At 46.9% G+C, this 20,978-nt stretch overlaps 1 protein-coding gene across 1 annotated transcript in view; it reads left to right on the top strand.

Moving 5' to 3' along the window:
• The window catches only part of LOC103190225 (deleted in malignant brain tumors 1 protein-like), a 40,025-nt gene extending 33,014 nt beyond the window's left edge, over positions 1 to 7,011 (top strand). Inside the window, exons 2-5 of the mRNA XM_042345313.1 lie at positions 415 to 750; positions 3,749 to 4,033; positions 5,839 to 5,882; positions 6,982 to 7,011. Coding sequence (XP_042201247.1) covers positions 415 to 750; positions 3,749 to 4,033; positions 5,839 to 5,882; positions 6,982 to 7,011 — 695 coding nt within the window. The remainder of the gene's footprint in view (positions 1 to 414; positions 751 to 3,748; positions 4,034 to 5,838; positions 5,883 to 6,981) is intronic.
• The last annotated feature ends 13,967 nt before the right edge of the window (positions 7,012 to 20,978 follow it).

Here is a 20,978-nt window from a genome sequence, read left to right as displayed (position 1 = left end):
TAACATAATAAATGTAATAAAATACAATATTTTAACACAAAGTATAATATTATATCAAGTATAAATTAAATTATATACGATAAATTAAAAAATTTAATATAAAAAATAATAACCTAAGATAAAATATAATAATATACAGAAGAATGATACTAACCTTTGTTTCCAAACTTAGCGGCAAAGTGCACAGCTAGTTGTGAAATATACTGTTGCTGTGACACTCGGATTGCGGACTGTATGTCGCCAATAGTCAGCCCAAACATTATAATGATTATTATACTTGTTATATTGTTTATTACCCCAGACACCCTCCCAATGTGTCATGCGCTCCGTAAAGGTATATTTTATTGCATTAACCTGGGTGACTGGAAATCAAACAGGAAACAAACGTTAAATTCTGTGTATGCTATTTTACAGGGAATGTAAGTGTGAGGCTGGTCAATGGCGGCAGCCCGTGTGCCGGGAGAGTGGAGATTTACCAGGGAGGGCAATGGGGCACAATCGATGGTTATAGCTATGACTATGGCTATGTTCTAACGTGGGATATGAAGGCCGCGGCTGTGGTGTGTAAGGAGTTGGGCTGCGGAGACGCGCTGTCAGCATCACGAGCTCAATTTGGCAAAGGATCAGGCTACGTTGTGACATACAATGTGCGGTGCAGAGGGAGCGAGTCTGCTCTGAGGGATTGTCACACATGGCCCTGGGGTCACTATTACAGGACACACGCCAATGATGCAGGAGTCATCTGCTCAGGTAAACAAATTTGTAGTCTGATCATCTCCTCGTTGTCGAAGGAGGCTTGATGGTGGCCTTAGTGTGGGTTGAGTGTAGCACGGAAGTTTGCAAGCGATGGCAGGCAAAAGGGAGTTGAACAAGGTTGGAATTGAAAAACCTGGAGGTGAGGGCGAAGGGTTGGGACCACAGGATTGACGGTAAGTAACAATGAGCAACAGGGTGTGAGTACAGGGGCTGGATTGCTGCAGTAGGGGATTTCCCAGAGGGGGTGAGCACGGGGTTGAATGATATGAGCAAAGGGTAGGAGGGCAAAAAGGAGTGAATACAGTGGGTTCAACACAGGTGGGTAGACCACGGGGTGACACAAGATGATAAAAAGAGTGTGATGAGCACAGGCGTGTGAGCACCTTGTGGGTCAGCAGCGGGTGTGACCACAGGTTGGGGGCGCGATCAAGGAAAGGGGTGGGGGCTTGATTGAGCGAGGATGTAACACAAAATGAGGGGAGCCCGGTAGGTGAGCAAAGGTGTGCTGGCACAAGGCTGTGGTAAGCGTAGGTTGTTGAGAACAGAGGGGGTGAAGACTGCGTGGTGAGCGCAAGGCAGTGAGCATAAGGCGGGGGTAAATATGGGGTGAGCATATGGTGGTTGAGCGAAGAGGTGAACACAGGTCGGTTGTGCACAGGGAAAAAAACACTGGGATTGAGCACGGGGGAGGGTTTAGAAAAGGGGAGTGGGCACAGGGGTGAGAGCATAGGTAAGGGGGAGCATAGAGGAAGAGGGCAAAGGGGGCAGAGCACAGGTGGGATTATCAATGGATAAGGAGTGATAAGCATGCAGAGGTGAGCAACAGGATAGAGAGCTCGGGAGTGGTGGGCAAAGGGTGTGAGCACAGGGTGTGAACACGAGATGTGAACACAGCGGAGAATGAGCAAAGTGTGCAGACAGTAAGCACAGGGTAGGGAGCGGGGTGCAGCCCAAGATGCCTGAACACATGAGGTGGCCACACGACACTGGGTAGACGTGTTTGTCACAGTGGCATGAGCGCAGGTGGGCTTAGAACCGGGGGTGACCACAGTGCTTAAGCACTGAGTTTGTGAACGCAGTGGGGGTGGATGAGCACAGCGGGTAAGCAAAGTGTTTGAGCACACAGATGGATTGCGCAGAGAGGGATAAAGCACAGTGGGGGCTGAACATAGGGGAAGTGAGCATAGGAGGTTGAGCACAGGGAGGTTGCAAGAGCAGGGGCTGATCATAATGAGGGTGAGCAACGGTTGGGGTGAAGACAGGGAGGGGGCTGTGCAAAATACGTAATCAGCACATCGTGCTGAATACATTGGGGGTGAGCAAAAGGGCCCGGGTGTGCACAGGTGGTGGTGAACACACAGGTTTGAACATAGAGATTGGGCGCTGGGGCTGAGCACAAGGAACTCGGGTGAGCAACAACAGCAACAAGATTCCATTTATAAAGCGCCTTTCACGTCAGGAGGACGTCCCAAGGCGCTGCACAGTTGGGTCATGACCCGAGCAGGGGGGAAATGGTCAGGGTGAGGGAAGGGAGGGAGCGAGGAGGGAGGAAATAGTCAGGGTGACGGGAGGGAAGGGAGGGAGCGAGGAGGGGGAAGAGAGTCGAGAGTGGAGCTGAAGGCACGGTCAAAGAGCACCATGGATGGGGATTAGCAAGGATGATGGTGAGCACAGGGGTCAGTGAGCACAGTGTGTGGGTGTTGATTGCAGGGCGCTGAGCACAGGGAATTGAGCACATGAGGGCGAACTAATTGGTTGGGTACAGGGAGCCGAGCACAGCGTGTGATAACACGGGTGGTGATTACAGGAGCTGAGTACAGGATGGGGTGAGCATTGCGGTGTTGAGCACAGTGGGGAGTGAACACAGAGGTTCAGCCCAGGGGATAAGCACATGGGTCTGGATTAGAACAATAGTTAGCACAGGAGGGCTGAGCACAGGATGCGGTGAGCACACGGTGCTGAACACAAGTGTTGGGCTCAGGCGTTGTTTGCAAGGGGTCAGCGCAGAGGGAAGCGCAGTGGCGGGTGAGCATTGCGGTGAGCACACGGGGTGAGAACAGGATGGTGGCTGATCACAGGGCCTGAGAAACGGAAGACGGGTGATCACAGGGCCTGAGAAAAGGAGGGTGGCTGAGCATAGAGGAGAACCTGAACACAGCGTGGGGCTGTGCACGGGGTTGGGGAGCCCGGGGTGGTGCGGTTGCGGGTGTGCTGTGCTCTGATGAATTGTCTGAGCACAGGGCGAGGGGCTGAGTGGGTGCGAATTATATAGTTCTATTGACTTCGACTATTGATACTCCCCAGAAAAGACGTTACTTAGGTTCTTACAGCAACACCAACAAGTGACCAACGCCGCTCATGTCTGGAGGACGTACCAAGGAGCTGAATGTGGAATTCCCCTACACCAGATGTTTCTCTGTCGCAAAAACATCTTGAGAACCACGGCCAATTGCCACAATAATTACTTTAGCACAGCAAAGATCCCGCAAACATCCGTGAAGTGAATGATCCATTTTGTTTGGGGAATGTCGGCCAAATCACAAGGAAAAATTCCCTTCTGATTTTCAATGTTGCCCCGAGACGTATGTTCTCTACCCGAACAGGCAGACAAGAGTAGAGGCAACCCATGCTCACAACAATCCTCAGCTCAAACTGACACGGAACTTACACTGATCCCAGCTCACACCTACCCCGAGCTCACAATGATCGCGAACTCACACTGAACCCCGGCTCACAGCGACTCCCAGCTCACACCGACCCACAGCTCACACTGACCCCGAGCGCACAGACAAATATTTAATTACAGGAGAATCCCAGCGTCCAATCGAGAAGTGGGTTAAAATCAATCCAAATTTCTGCCTCATATTAATCCTAAAACAAAACAGTTCAAACGGGCATTCGGCTGGGCTCATTGTCTACCCTGAAGTTAATTATAACAGCAAAGATCAGAGCGATTGTTTGTGAGATTATCTTTACTTTGATTTTATTGCAGCTCCGGTCCAGAAAACCACAATTTCCCTGAAGCCGGATTCCCGGGTGTTCATGAGAGGGGAAACCGCTGAGATCTCGTGTTCTGGGAAGTATCCTGGCAGCAAATTCTCTTTTTTCAGAGACGGCGAGTTGATTAAATCACGAGCAGCTAAAGAAAATAGCAACACGGCAACTTTCACTCCATCGGAGATCAGTGCAGGAAATTACTGGTGTATATCTACTAAACACATGGACGGACGAGAGCTCACATTACCTGAGAGCGAGCGAGTGGGAATCTCTGTGTGGGGTAAGCGCTGTCTGGTGATGTGAGCTGGAATCTCTCACTAATAACCACTCATTGCCCCCTTGTGTCCAATCACAGCGATCACAGCTCCCTTTCCACACGCTATCCTTCCTCTTGTTCCGCCCGCTCTGTGACACGAGTCTCTCCCATTCTCTCCCCATGGGTTTTGTTTTCAGATTCGCTCCACAAACCCACCGTTTCCCTGATGCCAGATTTCCGTGTTTGTGAAAGGGGAAAGTGCTGAGATCTCGTGTTCTGGGAATTATCCTGGCAGCATTTTCTTTCTATACAGAGATGGCGAATTTATCATCTGACAAAAAGCTCCAGAAAATAGCAAAACGGCAACGTTCGCCCAATCGGAGATCAGTGCAGGAAATTACTGGTGTAAATATACGTTACACATAGACATTCGAAAGCTCACATCACCAGAGAGCGAGCGAGTGGGAATCTCTATGCGGTGTAAGAGCTGAATAAAATTTCACACAATAACCCGTTTGCCTTTTGAAAACTCATAGCAGGTCTTATGTAAACAAGCTTTACGCAGTCGATTATATTTTCATGTTATCCCTGGATGTCTCCTATGTCGTTTCCCCCTGCCCCCCTCTCTCTCTCACTCCTCTGCCACGCACTCGCCCGCGTTTTCCCCAACTCTCGCCTTCTCACCTCTCCCGCCCCTTCTCTCATTAACACTTCCCTTGTCTCCCGCGCTCTGCCCTCTGTCAACCTCTGCTTTCCTAGTTTACCCGTCATCCCTCTCTCTCCTCCGTCTATCTCACTCCGCTGCAACTCTCCTGCATTCTCTTCGCCCTCTCTCCCCATCTTCCTCTTTTATTCCCCCACGTTTTCCCCTAATTTCCGCCCTCCCCCCTCTTTCTCCGCGCTCTCACCCCACTGGCCATTCCATCTCTCGCCCCTCTTCCATGCTTTTTCTTCGCCTGCACTCTCTTTCCCCGTCCACCCTCACTCCCGCATAACACTCTCGTCCCTTACAATTATTCTCTCCGCCCTTTGTCCACTTCCTCCCACATCTCTCCCTCCCTCCTCCAATCATCACCACCCCCTTCCATATCACGGTGGATGAGACACTACCTGTTCATCATTCCCTGTGGGTATTATCTGCGGGACACTGAAAGCCAAACCCCAGAGTGCACACATAGCTGCCTTTGATGTCGTAGGCTGGCAAGCTCCCCCAATGTTTGTCCAGTGAGGATCACACTTCTTGTTATAGGTTTGGCTTCCAGAGTTAACAGAAACTGAGTATGATGGTAGACTCCCCCAGTGATTGGTCTGCCCTTCGATTTCCTGCCGATGAGCCAGGCTGGGCTGTGCTATCATCAGCACTGCCCTGGAATACTGAGAACCCTTCTCACTTAGGAACAAGACTGGAGAGCATTCGCGGTGCACTCAATTCCGATATTTTGTTTCCAAACGCATGTTCTTGCATATAGATCTGTTGCTGTTCCTCTGCTCGTGTAAAGTTCTGGCTTCCACTTAAATGTGTTTTGCTAAACGACCGAAGATCACAAGAGAGTTTCAGACTGAAATTCCGCCCTCCCAGGGCTGAAGCTGCATGTTACCCCCGTCCCGGCCTCAATATCCTGCCGGGACACCTCGCTCCCAGCCGTAGCTTCACCGCCCTCTGTGCAATGAAATACTTGTAGGATTCTGTCCTGAACCGACCACTGGACCCAAAAAACACACCCCATACTGACCTCTCCTACGCGATATGTACGTGGTCAATTTTTTCCTGAATTTCGTGTCACTGAGCGAGTGTATGTGAAATTACCTTCACTGTACTTTGATTCCAGATCCGCTTCAGAAACCCACCATTTCCCTGGAGCCAGGTTTCCGGGTATTTGTGAGAGGGGAAAGTCCTCAGATCTCATGTACTGGAAACTATCCCGGAAGCAAATTTTCTTTGTATAGAAACGCTGAGTCTATCACATCACAACCAGCTCCAGAAAATAAGAACACGGCCACATTCACCGCATCGGACATCAGTGCAGGATATTACTGGTGTAAATATACTACTCACATTGTCGGTCGAGAGCTCACATCACCCGAGAGCGAGCGATTGAGAATCTCTTTGTGGGGTAAGAGCGAGAACGTGGATTCTTTCACCAATCTGCAAAATAGCCGCTTACTCTCCACTGGTGTACAATCATCTCGATCACATTCCCACCCCCACCTCCAACCTCCATCCCCATCCTTGTCCCAGCCGCGTGACAACAAAAGTCACCACCCATTCCTTACTAAACCCCACACATTCGATTACTCACACCGACTCATACCCTCTATTCTTCTTACCCACACCCTTTATTACTATCAACATCTCCCTCACTCCCACATCCTCACTGCCTCCGACACCATCTCACACGTTCAACCCCTCCGGCACCCTCCTTCTGTCCGTCCCTCCCTCCCACACGCTCTCACAGCCTTCTTACCACACCCCCTCCCTCTCTTCGAATCCCTCAATTCCCCTCTCCCTCTAGAATGTCTGGCTTATTCAGGAATGTATCTAAACTGACTGATTCTACACACCGCTTCAGCCAGTAATTCCTGATATCACACTCCCCTCTTTGTGATTTCGTTGGTAGTACATTCTATGTTTGATCCACTTGTCGAGATTTTATCCTATTGCTTAAAAACACGTCTGAAGATAACACAAGAAGTCGTACTCAATTCCCTACCTCCCGTCCCTGGCTGGTGCTGTGTTTTACCAGAGTCGACTGCCATCCCTGGCCACGCAGTTCTCAGCTTTACTTCTGTGTAAAGAGACTCTTGCTCGGGTCGGATTTGAATCTGCCCCTCATCCCTTCCACATCAGTCCTCGTTCTGACGCCTCTTCCAGACTGGAAACAATCAAATTGTCACTTTTACTCTGACGCTAAAGGTGTCCGTTTCACAGAGCGAGTACTTGTGAGATTTTCTTTGTTCTTTTATAATTCCAGATCCGCTACAGAAACCCACCATTTCCCTGAAACCAGAGTTTCAGGTGTTTGTGAGAGGGGAAAGCGCTGAGATCTCGTGTTCTGCAAATTATCCTGGCAGCAATTTCTCTTTATATGTGGACGGAGAGTTTATCACTTCACAACCAGATCCAGAGAATAACAGTACGGCATTATTCACCATGTCGGAGATCATTGCAGGAAATTACTGGTGTAGATACACTAAACACTTAGACGGCCGAGATTTCACATCAACAGAGAGCGACCGAGTGGCAATCTCTGTGCAGGGTAAGAACTGAATAAAATCCCAACATAGTGGCAAACAGTGTGTGTTTTGACCATTTACTGCATCTGTTTTTGTAAAAACTCTTGATATCATCGATCATATTTCCATGCTGTCGTCTGATATCTCCTGTGTAGCGCCCCATTTTCCTCCCCGACTCCATCTCTCCCTTGCCCCATAATACCCCGCGCTCTCCCCCCTATCCGTCCTCTCTCGTCCTGCTACATCTCCCCCTCCATTCTCCCTCTTTCCCCTTCTTCCGCCCTTCCTTGCTCACAGCAACACACCCTCTCTTTCGCCTCACTCACCCTCTTTCCCCAACTCTCTTCTACCTCATTTCCTCCTCTTTCGCACTTTCTCCCCCACGTATATACCTTTCTTCAGCCCTCTCCCACTCCCTCTCACTCTGACACTCCCTATTTCTGTTTCCCCAGTTCCCTCTCTCCCACAATCCTCTCGCTGTGCTCCAAGCGCTCTCTTCCGACTTCATCACACTTCCATCTCAATTCCTCCCCTTCTCACCGTCGATCCCCCCACAATCCCAGCTTCTGTATCAGTTGGTGATGACACGTTTTCCTTACATCATTCCAGGAATGTGTTCGTTCCAGAAACCGATTGAAGACCAATTGTGGTCGATTTAATTCTGATATTCCGTTGTCAAACCCATCTCCTTTTCCCAGTTCTGCTGATGCTACTCGCCCTCATATGAAAATTTGACTTTCAGTTGAATGTGTTTAAAAAGATCTCTAAAGTTCACATGAGAGGTTCAGATTGAATTCCCGGCCTTCCCTCCCAGTCTGGAGCTATGTGAGACCCCAGTTACCGATCTCACTGCCCTCGCTGACCAACTCGATTTCAGCAGTCGCTCCCCCTCCCTCTGTGTAAATAAGAACTTGCTTAGTTCTGTCCTCAACCTGCACCTCTACCCCTCCCCGTCACCATATTCCTGAAGCCTGGTTTAAGCTGAGAAAGAAACAAGTAGTTACTTTTACTCTATCCTCAACCGATTCCAGACACAGAACGAATGCTGGTGACATTATTTTTACTGTATTGTAATTCCAGATCCACTCCGCAAACCTACCATTTCCCTGAAACCAAATTCGCGGATGTTTGTAAGAGGGGAAAGCGCTGAGATCTCATGTTCTGGGAATCTTCCTGGCAGCAATTTCTCTTTATACAGAAACGGCGAGTTTATCACATCGCAACCAGCTCCAGAGAGTAACAAAACGGCTACATTCACCGCATTGGAGATCAGGGCAGGAAATTACTGGTGTAAATATACTACTCACATGGGCGGCCGAAAGCTCAAATCCCCAGAGAGCGAGAGAGTGGGAATCACTATGCGAGGTAAGAACTGAGTAAGCGTTCACACAGAGTTTGCCTTTTGAATATTCACAGCAGCTTTTGATGGAAACACGCTTTACGCCGTCGATTATATTTCCATGATATCCCCTGATGTCCCCTTTGTATTTTCCCCCTTCCTCTCGAGCCCTCTCTCTCTCCTGCCACGTACTCACCCGCGTTTCCCCAACTCTCGTCTTCTCACCTCTCTCGCACTCACTTATTCTCTCTCACTAACCCTTCCCTCGTCTCCCGCGCTATGTTCCTCTACCTACCTCTGCCTCCCTTGTTTCCCATTCTACTCATTCTCTCTCCCCCGTCTCTCTCACCTAAATGCACCTCTCCTGCATTCTCTTCCCACTCTGTCCCTATCTTACCTAATTATTCACCCACGTTTTCCCCATTTTTCCCGCGCTCTCAACCCTCTTTCTCCGTGCTCTCACCCCGCTGGCCATCCCCTCTCTCGCACTTCTTACCTGCTAGTTCATCGCCTGCTCTCTCTACCCCGGTCCACCCTCTCTACTTCATTACCCTATCTTCCCTTACAATCATTCCCTCCGTCCTGTTCCATTTCCTCCCCCGCCACTCCCTCCCTCCTCCAATCATCAGCCTCCCCTTCTATATCACGGTGGATGAGACACTTCCTACTCATCATTCCCGGGGCATGTATCATCAGCAGATAAGAACATAAGAATTAGGAGCAGGAGTAGGCCATTCGGCCCCTCGAGACTGCCCCGCCATTTGATAAGATAATGGCTGATCTTCTGACCTAACTCTAAGTACCTGCCCTATCCCCATATTCCCTAATCCCTCTATTTTTTAAAAATCTATCAGTCTCTGCCTTGAAGATGTTGAAGGACTGAACATCCACAGCCTTCTTAGGTAGTGAATTCCCTAACGTCACTACCCTCTGAATCAAGAAATATTTCCTCAACTCTGTTCTAAAAGGCTGATTCTTAATTTTAAAACTGTGACCCCTGCTTATAATTGCTCCTACCAGGGGAAACAGACCCTCAGTGTCTACTTTATCCAACCCTTTAAGAATCTTATATGTTTCAATATGATCTCCCCGAATTCTTCTGTACTCTAGAGAATAGAGCTCTAGTTTATTCAGCCTATCCTCATAGGTCAGTCCTCTCATCCCAGGAACTAACCGAGTGAATCTACGCTGCACCCCGTCTAGGGCAAGTATATCCTTTTTTTAAATAAGGAGACCAAAAGTGCACACAATACTCTATGTGCGGTCTCACCAAGGCCTTATACAGTTGCAGCAAGACTTCACTTCTCTTGTACTATAAACCTTTTGCAATGAACTTTAACTACCCTTCGCCTTCTTAGATGCTGCTGCAGCTGCAAACTAATTTTTCGATACTGGTGTACAAGGACACCCAAATCCCTCTGAATACTAAAACTATGTAGTCTCTCCCCCTCTAGAACATAATCTGTTTTTCTAATTTTTCTACCTCGGTGAATAACTTCGTAATTCTCCGAATTAAATTCCTTCTGTCACCTACTTGCCCACTCCCCTAGCCTATCTATATCCCATTGCAATCTTTCGCATCATCCTCAGAGCTTACCCTCCCACCTAGTTTAGTGTCATCTGCGAATTTACATACGTTACATTCAATGGCCTCATCTGGATCATTGATGTAAATTGTAAATAGCTGAGGACCAAGCGCTGATCTTTGTGGCACTCCACTAATCACATCCTGCCAAATGGAGAATGACCCGTTTATCCCTACTCTCTGTTTTCTACCCGTTAGCCACTCTTCAATCCATGCTAATATGTTCCCATTAATCCCGTGGGCCTTAACCTTGTGCAATAGCCTTTTGTGTTGCACTTTGTCAAATGCCTTTTTAAACTCTAAATATACTGCATCTACTGGTTACCCCCAATCTAACCTGCAGATACATCTTCAAAAAACTCTAAAAGGTTAGTTAAGCATGATTTCCCTTTTGTAGATACATGTTGACTCTGACTAATCTCGTTAGGGTCTTTCAGGAATCCCATAACTGCATATTAATTAAGGACTCAAGTATTTCCCCTAACACTGATACCCTAACCTGCGAAATCAACGTGAAAAGCCAAGCCCCAAAGTGCGCACATAGAACTGCCTTCGATGTCGCTGTCGAGCAAGCTTTCTTTTGTTTGTCCAGCGAGGATCACTCTTCTTGTTAGCGCCTTGGCTTCCAGAGTTAACAGAAACTGTGTGTTGTGATAGACTTTCCCAATGATTGGTCTGCCCTTCCATTTCCTGCCGATGAGAAAGTGTGGGCTGTGCTATCATTAGCACGGCGCTGGAATAATGAAGACTCACCTCAATTAGGAACCAGACTAGAGACCAATCGCAGACAAAACACAAAATACTGCAGATGCTGTAATCTTAAACATAAATAGAGAGAGCAGTTCAGGTAATGGACTCAGTTGCCGTGGACTCAATTCTGATATTCCGTTTCCAAATGCATGTCCCTGTAGACAGTTCTGTTATTCTCCCTCATGTGAAGGTCTGGCTTCTACTTGAATGGGTTTAACGAAGGTTTCTGACGTAGAGCCGTGGACCCGAAACGTTGACTCACTTGCCTTTCACCATAGATGCTTCCTGACCTGCTGAGTTTTCCCAACTCTCTCTGTTTTTGTGTTAGAGATCAATCGCGATGGACTCAATCCTGATACTCCATTTCCGGAAGCCGGTCCCTGTAGACAGTTCTGTTCCTCTCCCTCATGTGAATTTCTGGTTTCTACTTCAATGTGTTTCATACCATGATGGAAGGTCACAAGAGAGGTTACGGCTAAACTTCCGCCGTCCGATCACAGTGTGGCGTTGTGTGTAACCCAAGTACACGGCCTCAAAATCCGGCCTGGCCACCTCTATCCCACACTTCGCGTCACCTCAGTCTATGTAGTGAAACAATTATAGGGTTCTGTCCCGAGCCTGTCCCTTAACAGAACCCCGCCTCGCTCCCCCTCCGCCGACCCCCGTACCGACCTGTTCTGCACGATGGGAAACAAGCAGGTGGTCACTTTTATTCTGAGCTGAATTTTGTGTCACAGAGCGAGTGTGTGTGAGATTACCTTCACTGTATTTTGATTCTAGATCCGCTGCAGAAACCCACCATTTCTCTGGAACCAGATTCCCGGGTATTTTTGAGAGGAGAAAGTCCTCAGATCTCATGTACCGGAAATTACCCCGGAAGCCAATTTTCTTTGTACAGAAATGCCGAATCTATCACATCACATCCAGCTCCAGAGAACAACAACACGGCCACATTCACTCCATCGGACATCAGTGCAGGATATTACTGGTGTAAATATACAACTCACATTGTCGGTCGAGAGCTCGCATCACCTGAGAGCGAGCGATTGCGAATCTCTGTGTGGGGTAAGAGCGAGGGTCTGGATTCCTTAACCAATCTGCAAAATAGCCGCTTGCTCTCCACTGGTTTACAATTATCTCGATTACAGTCCCATCCGCACCGCCCAGCTCCATCCTCATCGTTGTCGCAGCCGCTCAATGATGCACGTCTCCACCGGTTCCTCACTCTATCACACGTTCTATTACTCACACCCAAACATACCCTCTGCTAATCTTACCACACCCTCTACAACTATCAACATCTCCCTCCCTCCCACACCCTCACTGGCTACTGCACAATCTCACACATTCAACTCCTCCCTCACCCTCTTTTATTCCCTCCCTCCCACACCCTCTCACGCCCTCACTCCCTCCCGAAACCTCGCTCCCTTCCATTACCTCTCTTCTCCTTTCCCTTTTGTCAAGTTCACGCATCCTCTTGAATGTATCTACACCGTCTGATTCCACGACCGCCCATGCTGGTGGTGGTGTTATCCCAGTTGACAGCCATCCCAGGCCTTCCCGCTCCAGCCGCCGCTCCCCATCCCTCTGTGTAAAGAAACTCTTGCTCAGGTCGGTCTGCCACCTACCCCTTAATACCTTTCCCTCCACCTTCCCATCACTCATCGTCCTGACCCTAATCCAGGAGGATAATGAAGCAACGTGTGAATTTTAGTCTGACCAGGAACAATGTCCATATCGGGGAGACAGTGTGAGATTATCTTTACTTTGTTTTAATTGCAGATCCGCTCCAGAAACCCAACATTTCCCTGAAAAAAGATTCGTTGGTGTTTGTGAGATGGGAAAACGCTGAGATCTCGTGTTCTGGGAATTATCCTGGCAGCAACTTCTCTTTATACAGAGACAGCGAGTTTATCACATCACAACCAGCTCCAGCACACAACAAAACGGCAACATTCACCCCATCCGTGATCAGTGCAGCAAATTATTGGTGTAAATATACTACGCACATAGACGGCCGAGTTTTCACTTCACCGGAGAGTGAGCGAGTGGGAATCTCTATCCGGGGTAAGAGCTGAGTAAAATCTCACAAAATTATCTGCTTGTCTTCTGAACATTTACCGCATCTCCTGTTGTAAACACACTATACACAATCGACCATATTTCCATGTTATCGCCTGGTATTTGCTAGAGTTTTTGACCCGGCTGAACACAAATCCCAGCGATAAAACACTTTCGAAACCCAAGCTGCCAAGTGATGCCCACACAGGCGCTCTGTGTCCCCTGTGTGGTGCAATCACCCACGCCACCCCCAAACCCACTCTCTCCGTTCTCCAATCCTTCTCCCTTTCCACTATCTTCCCCACCCACCGCTCTCTCCCCCACCCCGCCTCTCTCCACCGCAACCCACACTATCTCTCTCAACTTATCTCCCAACCTATCTCTACCCTCCCTCCCCCCATCCTTTCCCTCCCTCCATCCGACACTCTCTCCCAATCACCCCCTCTATTTCCCTAGCCCCATCTCCCCATCCCACCTCTCTCCACCTCTCTCCCTCCTGTCTCCCCATCTCCCCATTCTTTCGTCCTTTCTCTTGATTTCTCCTTCATTCTGATAACTCTCCGCCCTCTGCTCCCACGGTCTTTCCCGCTCTCCCAGCTTCTCTTCACACTCTTCCTCATTTCTCTTCTTGTGCTCTCTCCCACTGGCCCTCCCACCCTCTCTCCTCCCTTTTCTTTGCATTCACCACTATTCGCTCTCTCCCTCGCTGCCTCTCTCTCCCACCCTCTCACCTCTTCCGCTCCACTCTTCCCACCTATTTCCACCTCTCTTTCATCTCTCTCCCTCTCTCCCCATCCCCTCCCTACTCTCTTGTTCTATCCCCATCTCTATTATAGCTCTCGCCCCCTCTCTTCCACCCTCCCCCATCTTGCCTTTCTCTCCCCCTCTCTTCCCCTCTCCCCCTCTCTAAACCACACTCCCACACTTTCTCCCACACTCTACCCCTTCTCTCTTCTGCAATCTCGCATCTCCCCCACTCTTACCGTTTCCCCCTCTCCAACCCTCTATCCTTATGTCCCCACCTATATAAACTTCTCACTGCCTCTCTCTCGTCCCTTTCTCCCCAACACCCTACCTACCCTCTTCTCACTCTTGTCACGCTTCCAACATTTCCGCACTCTCCCACCTCTCCAACCCTTTCCCGCCGCTCTATTCATTTCCCCAAAGCACTTACGCTCTTTCTGTGCCCCGCAACCCACCCTCCTCTCATTTCGTCCCTCTCACCAACTGCACCTCTCCACTTTCCCCACACTCCACCCCTCTCTCCCAATATCTCTCCACACCTGTACCCATCTGCCAACTCTCTCCCACCCTCTCGCTGGCTCTTCCCCTCCTCTTTCTTATGTGGAGTCCTGTAGCTCAGTGGGTAGAGCACTCGCTTTGCAAGCGAGAGACCTGAGTTCAATTCCAGGCAGGGCGAAACCTTGGGCAAGTTTCCTTACTCCACACAGAGCCTAATAATAATCCCTCGAAAAACCAAAAACAATAATAAAATTGATCACTTCAATCCACGACTGTTTGTGGGACATTGCTGTGCGCAATTGGCTGCCGCGTTCGCCCACAAATATACAGTCAATTTACTTTACAGTGTGTTCTGTGAAGCGCTTTGGGACGTCCTCCCGACGTGAAAAGCGCTATATCAAGTGCAAGGATTATTATTATTAGTAGTATTATATCCCGTCTCGCACTTTCCATCTCATCCCCTTTCTCACCCCGTCTGGCACTTTTCTCCCTCTTTCTGCCCTCTCTCCCTCCTTCTCTCTCCTCATCCGTTCCCATCTCTCTGCTTCTCTCACCATTTCTCCCTCCACATTTCGCCCTCTCCGGGGGGGGAAATAGGAGACGAAAGCAGTGAGGATGGCAATTACAGAACCTCGGGGCGTAATGGCTTAAATTACCTCTTTTACTGCTTCTATTTTTACATTTCCCTCCCACTCTTCCATATTTGTCAAACAGTGGTTCTCTTTGCAGCTCTACAATGCGTTATCCTGTGTTAAGGAACGATATATCTACAGGTTTTTGTTGTAGGTAACGGTCTTTTGATTGGATATTCAGAAATGACTTTTCCACGCTGCATTCCATTCCCATCAGAGCCAAATATCCATGTGCCTATGGCATAGGTAGAACCACAGAAATATCCATCACAGGTGATCGCTATGGTGTCTCTGCCACTCTTGGAAATTGTAATCATTTAAGACGTGTTCACCTGATCTGAAGTGGAAGCCCATCACCGGGCTATACTATTCACTTGTTGCTGTGGATATTGTTTGAATATTCTTAAGCATGATGATGTATTTTCCCCTTCTCTTGGACATCCGGCTGACAAAATAAATTTTAGTAACAGTAATAATCATGAAACAGTCACTGACCAGTGTTGTGTCTGTGTCTTTCACACAGGTTCCTTGACTACTCAGGGAATTGTGAATCTTGCCCGTCTAATCCTGGTAATCGCATTGTCTCTGGTAATTATTACCCTTCTCGTAGTCGAATACCGAAGAATAAAAAAAGACAACAGTCAAGAAAGTGTTACTGAAGAAACGACCTGGCCTCTCCGCTGATCTCCTGAATGCTCTCAGAATCCAGCTTGTCTGCAGCTTATTCTCTGTCTTAGACAAAAAAATATTTCTGTTACAATTGATATAACTTCCTGCCTTTGTTTTTGCCTTACGTACCTTGCTCCATTCATATTCGAGTTCTATGTCTGTGTCCTTTACCCCCCTGGGATAGTTAAATTGGGCGCCTTGAGGCATGAGCCGCTAAATTCACTTGAAAATATTAATGATAATAACACTTCCCACATTTGATATTGCAGATGTCACACCAGGTGAAAACTTCTCAGATCACTGATATTGTTACATAATAGGAAGGCATATGTGGTTTTCATAAGCTTTGCTCAGATGAAATATATAGTTGTAATCATTTTAACATTTTAACCATTTTTATCCTAAGATTATCATTATGCTGTTTTAGTGTGTGTTTTGCCTATAATAGAGGTGATCAAATATTTTTATCGTTATAGTTTTGTTTAAATGAATGTCCGCTGCTAAATCTGTAAACTGCTTGAGATGAAACAGACAGGTGTTTCCGCAACTAATGGCTTTCATGTGTCTTTACATTCCAGGCAGGTTATATTGACAATTTAATCACATTTTCTTGATTGATATTTGTTATTCTTCCCTTGCTTGGTTGGATATGTTTGTGAGAAGAAGGAATTTAGCGGCAGATATTTTCACGATAAGTGAAAAAAACAAACAAGGAAATGATGTGAAAGTTGATAACAGTTGACCTGGGGGCTGGGTTGTTATTTCACAATAATAATAATACAAATCCTTGCACTTGATATTGCGCCTTATCATGTCATGGTGTCGTCTAAAATTGCTTCATAGAATACGCTGTAAAATTAAGTGAATATATATTGGGTGGGCAGAATACAGCTGCCAGTTGCACACAGCAGCGTCTCACAGATAGTCGTGATCTATATGACCAAATTATTATTATTTCAAACCCAAAGGCTTTGTTAAATGAAGCCCGTGAATCTGAATGGAAAATGGAAATTTTCTGTGGATAGTGTTTGCTGGCCCGGCGCAGGTGTCTCGATACTGGGTCAGAGGATTTTAATTTCCAGCCCCGTTTTGGGACGTAGGATGACATTGATTTAAATGGCATTCCAATGAAGTGCTGGGGTTGTGTCGGGGAAGCCGTCCTTTGGATAAAATACTCAACAGAGGTCTTTGCTGAGGTCCAGGTGGAAGTTAAGGATCCCAGTTCCAACGTGGGGCATCAACCCACAATTTTCTGATTCAATGTCGAGTGTGCCATTTGATTGACACACGTACACTTTATTCTCTTCCATCATTATTCTTGTGACAAACAGTAAGGAATGCTGTCCAAAGTTGATGGTAGACAGCACATATGTTTCTATAAATTTGTACTCGATGGGAACACTTGGACTGTATTTGTAACGAATAGAACTATGCAGATTGATTTTGAATCCATAAATAATTGCAAAATCAAATACATTTTTGAAAATTTTGGTAAATAAAGCATCATGTTCCACTATTGCGCCGTATCTGTCCAGAAATGTGTGCTTCTTTGTGTAGTAAAGATTCAACTTGAGAGTTCCCCAGCAGTGCTGCCTTGATGGCATTTGAGAAAATAACAATCAGATAAGGAAGCCAATCTCCAGCCTGCAATACCCGGGTTGAGCAAAAAAGTAGCAGCTTTCTGTTCCACATACAAGATTCTGTCATATCCTAGTTTCACTCTTACCTAATGTTGCATTGCTTTTTAGGCATCTCTTCTTCTGCTGTTTCCAAACATACACAAGCGGTGCTCTTCATCCTGGGGCCTTTCCTCTTCACTCTCTAAAAATTCCGACTTAGAATTGTTCCCCAATTCCAACGAATTGTTTAAAACCTGCAAAGTTGCAGAAAATGTCATTGTTGGAACATGGATTAAAATATGGATCTCCAGATCTGCAGCCTTATAATCTACTAACGAGATACATTTATTCTGTGTGTGGAAGTATCCAGAGAGACATATCAACATTATCAGAGATTGTCAAAAAACAAATGTACTTTCACTTTCCGTTAGGAAACAAATAAACTCAGAGACAAAATATAAACTCCTGTTAGAAGACAGGATTCTTTGGTAAGTTTGAAGTCAACGGGCTCACGCTCTGATGGCACCACATGGCCAAATGCACAGCCAGTTTGTGCCATGTTTACAATTACTTCAGCGCTCAACATGAAGATAATTTGAAAGCAATGGTGATATGCAGCATATTACTCAGCCGTCATTAAATGAAATCTAATGGTTTTGTAAAGTGTCGTTAGGATATAATAACTGTGCTGTGTGGACATCCGAGCAAGGAAGTCATTGTACTGGGGGGATGGGTAGTGTGTGCATTTGGTGTGGAGATCGTGGTTGTGGGGTTTGTGGGGTTGGGGGCGGTGGAGGAATGAGGAGTGTGGGGCGGGGTGGGGGGGTTGGGGGGGAAGGTTGTAGGATGACCAAAAGCGCTTTCATGTAAATTTATTTAGGATGCAGAATCACTGAGATGGATTTCCGGATTGGGTTTGGTAGAATGGCTGACATCTTGCACGGTGAGGCGGATATTGTACGAGGATGGTGGCGTGATATCAAGATCCCGGCGTTCTTTGAGAGAATGGTGTGACTTGATCAATTGAGTTGAAGAAATTCGCAGAGGAAGGGCACTGTAAGGCAATGATAACATTTGACATTGAAGGCATGGTCTACGACGGAGGCCTTCAGACGGGACTTGAAGGAGGTGAGACAGAGGGAAAGCCGGACATTGTTCCAGAGTGTGGGGACAGGTATGTTTAATGCTCGACCGCCAATGGTCAGGCGGGATTTGCGGGGGAACTAAAGCAGGTCTGTGTCCATCGAGCAGTGCGAGCAGACAGTCTGATATGCGGCTATGACGTCGGAGAATAGCGGTCACAAGATCATGGAGTTGCCTTCAAGGAATACAAGCCAGGTCTCTGTGCAAGTCGGCTGTTTTCCATGTAATTATTGCTCTGTACAAAAGCTCTGGTCTCTGTATAACACGCCTGTTTCTGTGTAAGACGCCTGGTCTTTGTATAACAGTCCTGATCTCTGTATAAGTCCTGTGGAGTCCTGTAACTCAGTGGTTAGAGCACTCGCTTTGCAAGTGAGAGACGTGAATTCAATACCAAGCAGGGCGAAAGCTTATGCAAGTTTCCTTACTCCACACGCCTAATAATAATCCCTCCAAAAAACAAAAACAATAATTAAATTGGTCATTTTCAATCTTCGACTGTTTGTGGGACATTGCTGTGCGCAATTGGCTGCCGCGTTCGCCCACAAATATACAGTCAATTCACTTTACAGTGTGTTCTGTGAAGCGCTTTGGGACGTCTTCCTGACGTGAAAAGCGCTATATCAAATGCAAGGATTATCATTATTATTATTATTAAAACTGCACTTGTATCTATATAACAGTCATTGTCTATGTATAAAAGTTCTGGTCTCTGTATGAGTGGCTGGTCTCCACATAAGAGCTTGGCTTCTGTGGAACAGGTCTGGGCTCCGTATAACTGATCTGATATCTGTATAAAAGACATGTATCGGTACAACAGACCAGTCTCATATAATAAACCTGTTCATTATATAACTAACCTAATGCATGCAAAAATAGCACTGGTCTCTATTTAATAGCTGTGATCTCTGTAAAACAGGCCTGGCTTCTGTGTAACTGGCATGGGTTCCTTTTAACAGGTCTGGTCTCTTTCCAAAGGCTGTGGTTCTGAAAAACAGGACTGTTCTCCGTATAACTGGCCTGATATCTATACAACATCCCTGGTCTCTGTTTAACAGTTTGGACTCTGTATCCTGTAGCTCAGTGGTTAGAGCACTCGCTTTGCAAGTGAGAGACCTGAGTTCAATTCCAGGCAGAGGGCGAAACCTTGGGCAAGTTTCCTTACTCCACACAGAGCCTAATAATAATCCTCCAAAACCAAAACAATAATAAAATTGGTCATTTTCAATCTACGACTGTTTGTGGGACATTGCTGTGCGCAATTGGCTGCCGCGTTCGCCCACAAATATACAGTCAATTCACTTTACAGTCTATTCTGTGAAGCGCTTTGGGACGTCCTCCCGACGTGAAAAGCGCTATATCAAATGCAAGGATTATTATTATAATAAGTCTGACCTATGTAAAGCAACCTAGCATCTGTAAAACAGGCCTTTTGACTATGTATATGCAGGCATGCTTTCTGTATAACAGCATGGTCTCTGTAAAACAGGTCTGGGCTCTTTAAAACAGACTGGTCTCTGTAAAGCTGACATTGCCTCTTTATAACGGGTCTGGACTATGTATAAAAGCTCTTGTCTTGGAGAAATCAGCCTGTTCTCTGTATATCAGCCATGTCTCTGTCACACAGGCCTGGTCTCTTTGGTCTCACTATAACACATTGGACACTATAGCAGCCTAGTCACTGTATCAATGGCCTGGTCTGTACATAATAAGCCTGGTCTCTGTATAACAAGTCTGTTCTCTGCATAATAGCTTGAATTTTGTGCATTCACTTGTTTTCTGTATAATAGGCCTCGTCTGGATATAAAAGGCCTGATTTCTGAATAACAGCCTCGTCTCTGTGTAAAAAGCCTGATCCATATATAACAGGCCTCGTCTCTGTAAAACAGCCTGGTCGCTGTAAAGCTGATCTGAGCTCTTCGTAAGAAGTCTGGTTTATGTACAAAAGCTCCTGTTTCTGCATAGCTGGCCTGCTCTCTGTATATCAGCCTGCTCTCTGTCTAACAGGTCTGGTCTCTTTGTAACAGCTTGGACTCTGTATAGCAACCTGGGCTCTGTCTAACAGGCCTCGTCTGTGCATAACAGTTCTGGTATTTGTATAACAGGCCATGTCGCTGTACAAAATCCCTGGCCTCTGCGCCAATGCCCTGGTCTTTGTATATTAAGCCGACACCTACTTTGCAGGCCTGGACCCCGTATAAATGTCACTGTCTGTCGAGTGGGCCTGATCAATGAATATCTAGCCTAATGTCTGTAGAATAGCATTCATCTCTATTCCACTGATCTGGTCTCTGTAAAAAAGGCCTGGTCTCTGTATATCAAGCATGGGCTCTTCACAACAGGTGTGATCTCAGTGCAACAGCTTTGGTTTCTATATAACGGGCCTGTGCTCTGTATAATAGGCCTAGTCCCTGTATAGCCTGCCTGTTCTCTGTGTAATGGGTTGGTCTGTGTAAAACAGATTTAACTCAGCATAACAACCTCGTCTCTGTGTAGCATTCTGCTCTATGAAAATAATAAACCGAGAGGTGATATTAAAACAGTTGTCGGTGCTCAAGTTAAATACATGAGGGAGAGAAAGAGGGAGAGAAACAACGAGCAAAAAAGTGTTGCCGATAACAAAGACAGAGAGAGATACAGACAGAGAGAGTTAGAGTGAGAGAGCAAAAGAGAGAGAGAGAGAAGTAGAAAGAGAGAG

This window comes from Callorhinchus milii, unplaced genomic scaffold, assembly GCF_018977255.1.
Source record: "Callorhinchus milii isolate IMCB2004 unplaced genomic scaffold, IMCB_Cmil_1.0 Scaffold40, whole genome shotgun sequence".
Lineage (NCBI taxonomy): Eukaryota > Metazoa > Chordata > Chondrichthyes > Chimaeriformes > Callorhinchidae > Callorhinchus > Callorhinchus milii.
This window is presented reverse-complemented; position numbering and strand designations above follow the sequence as displayed.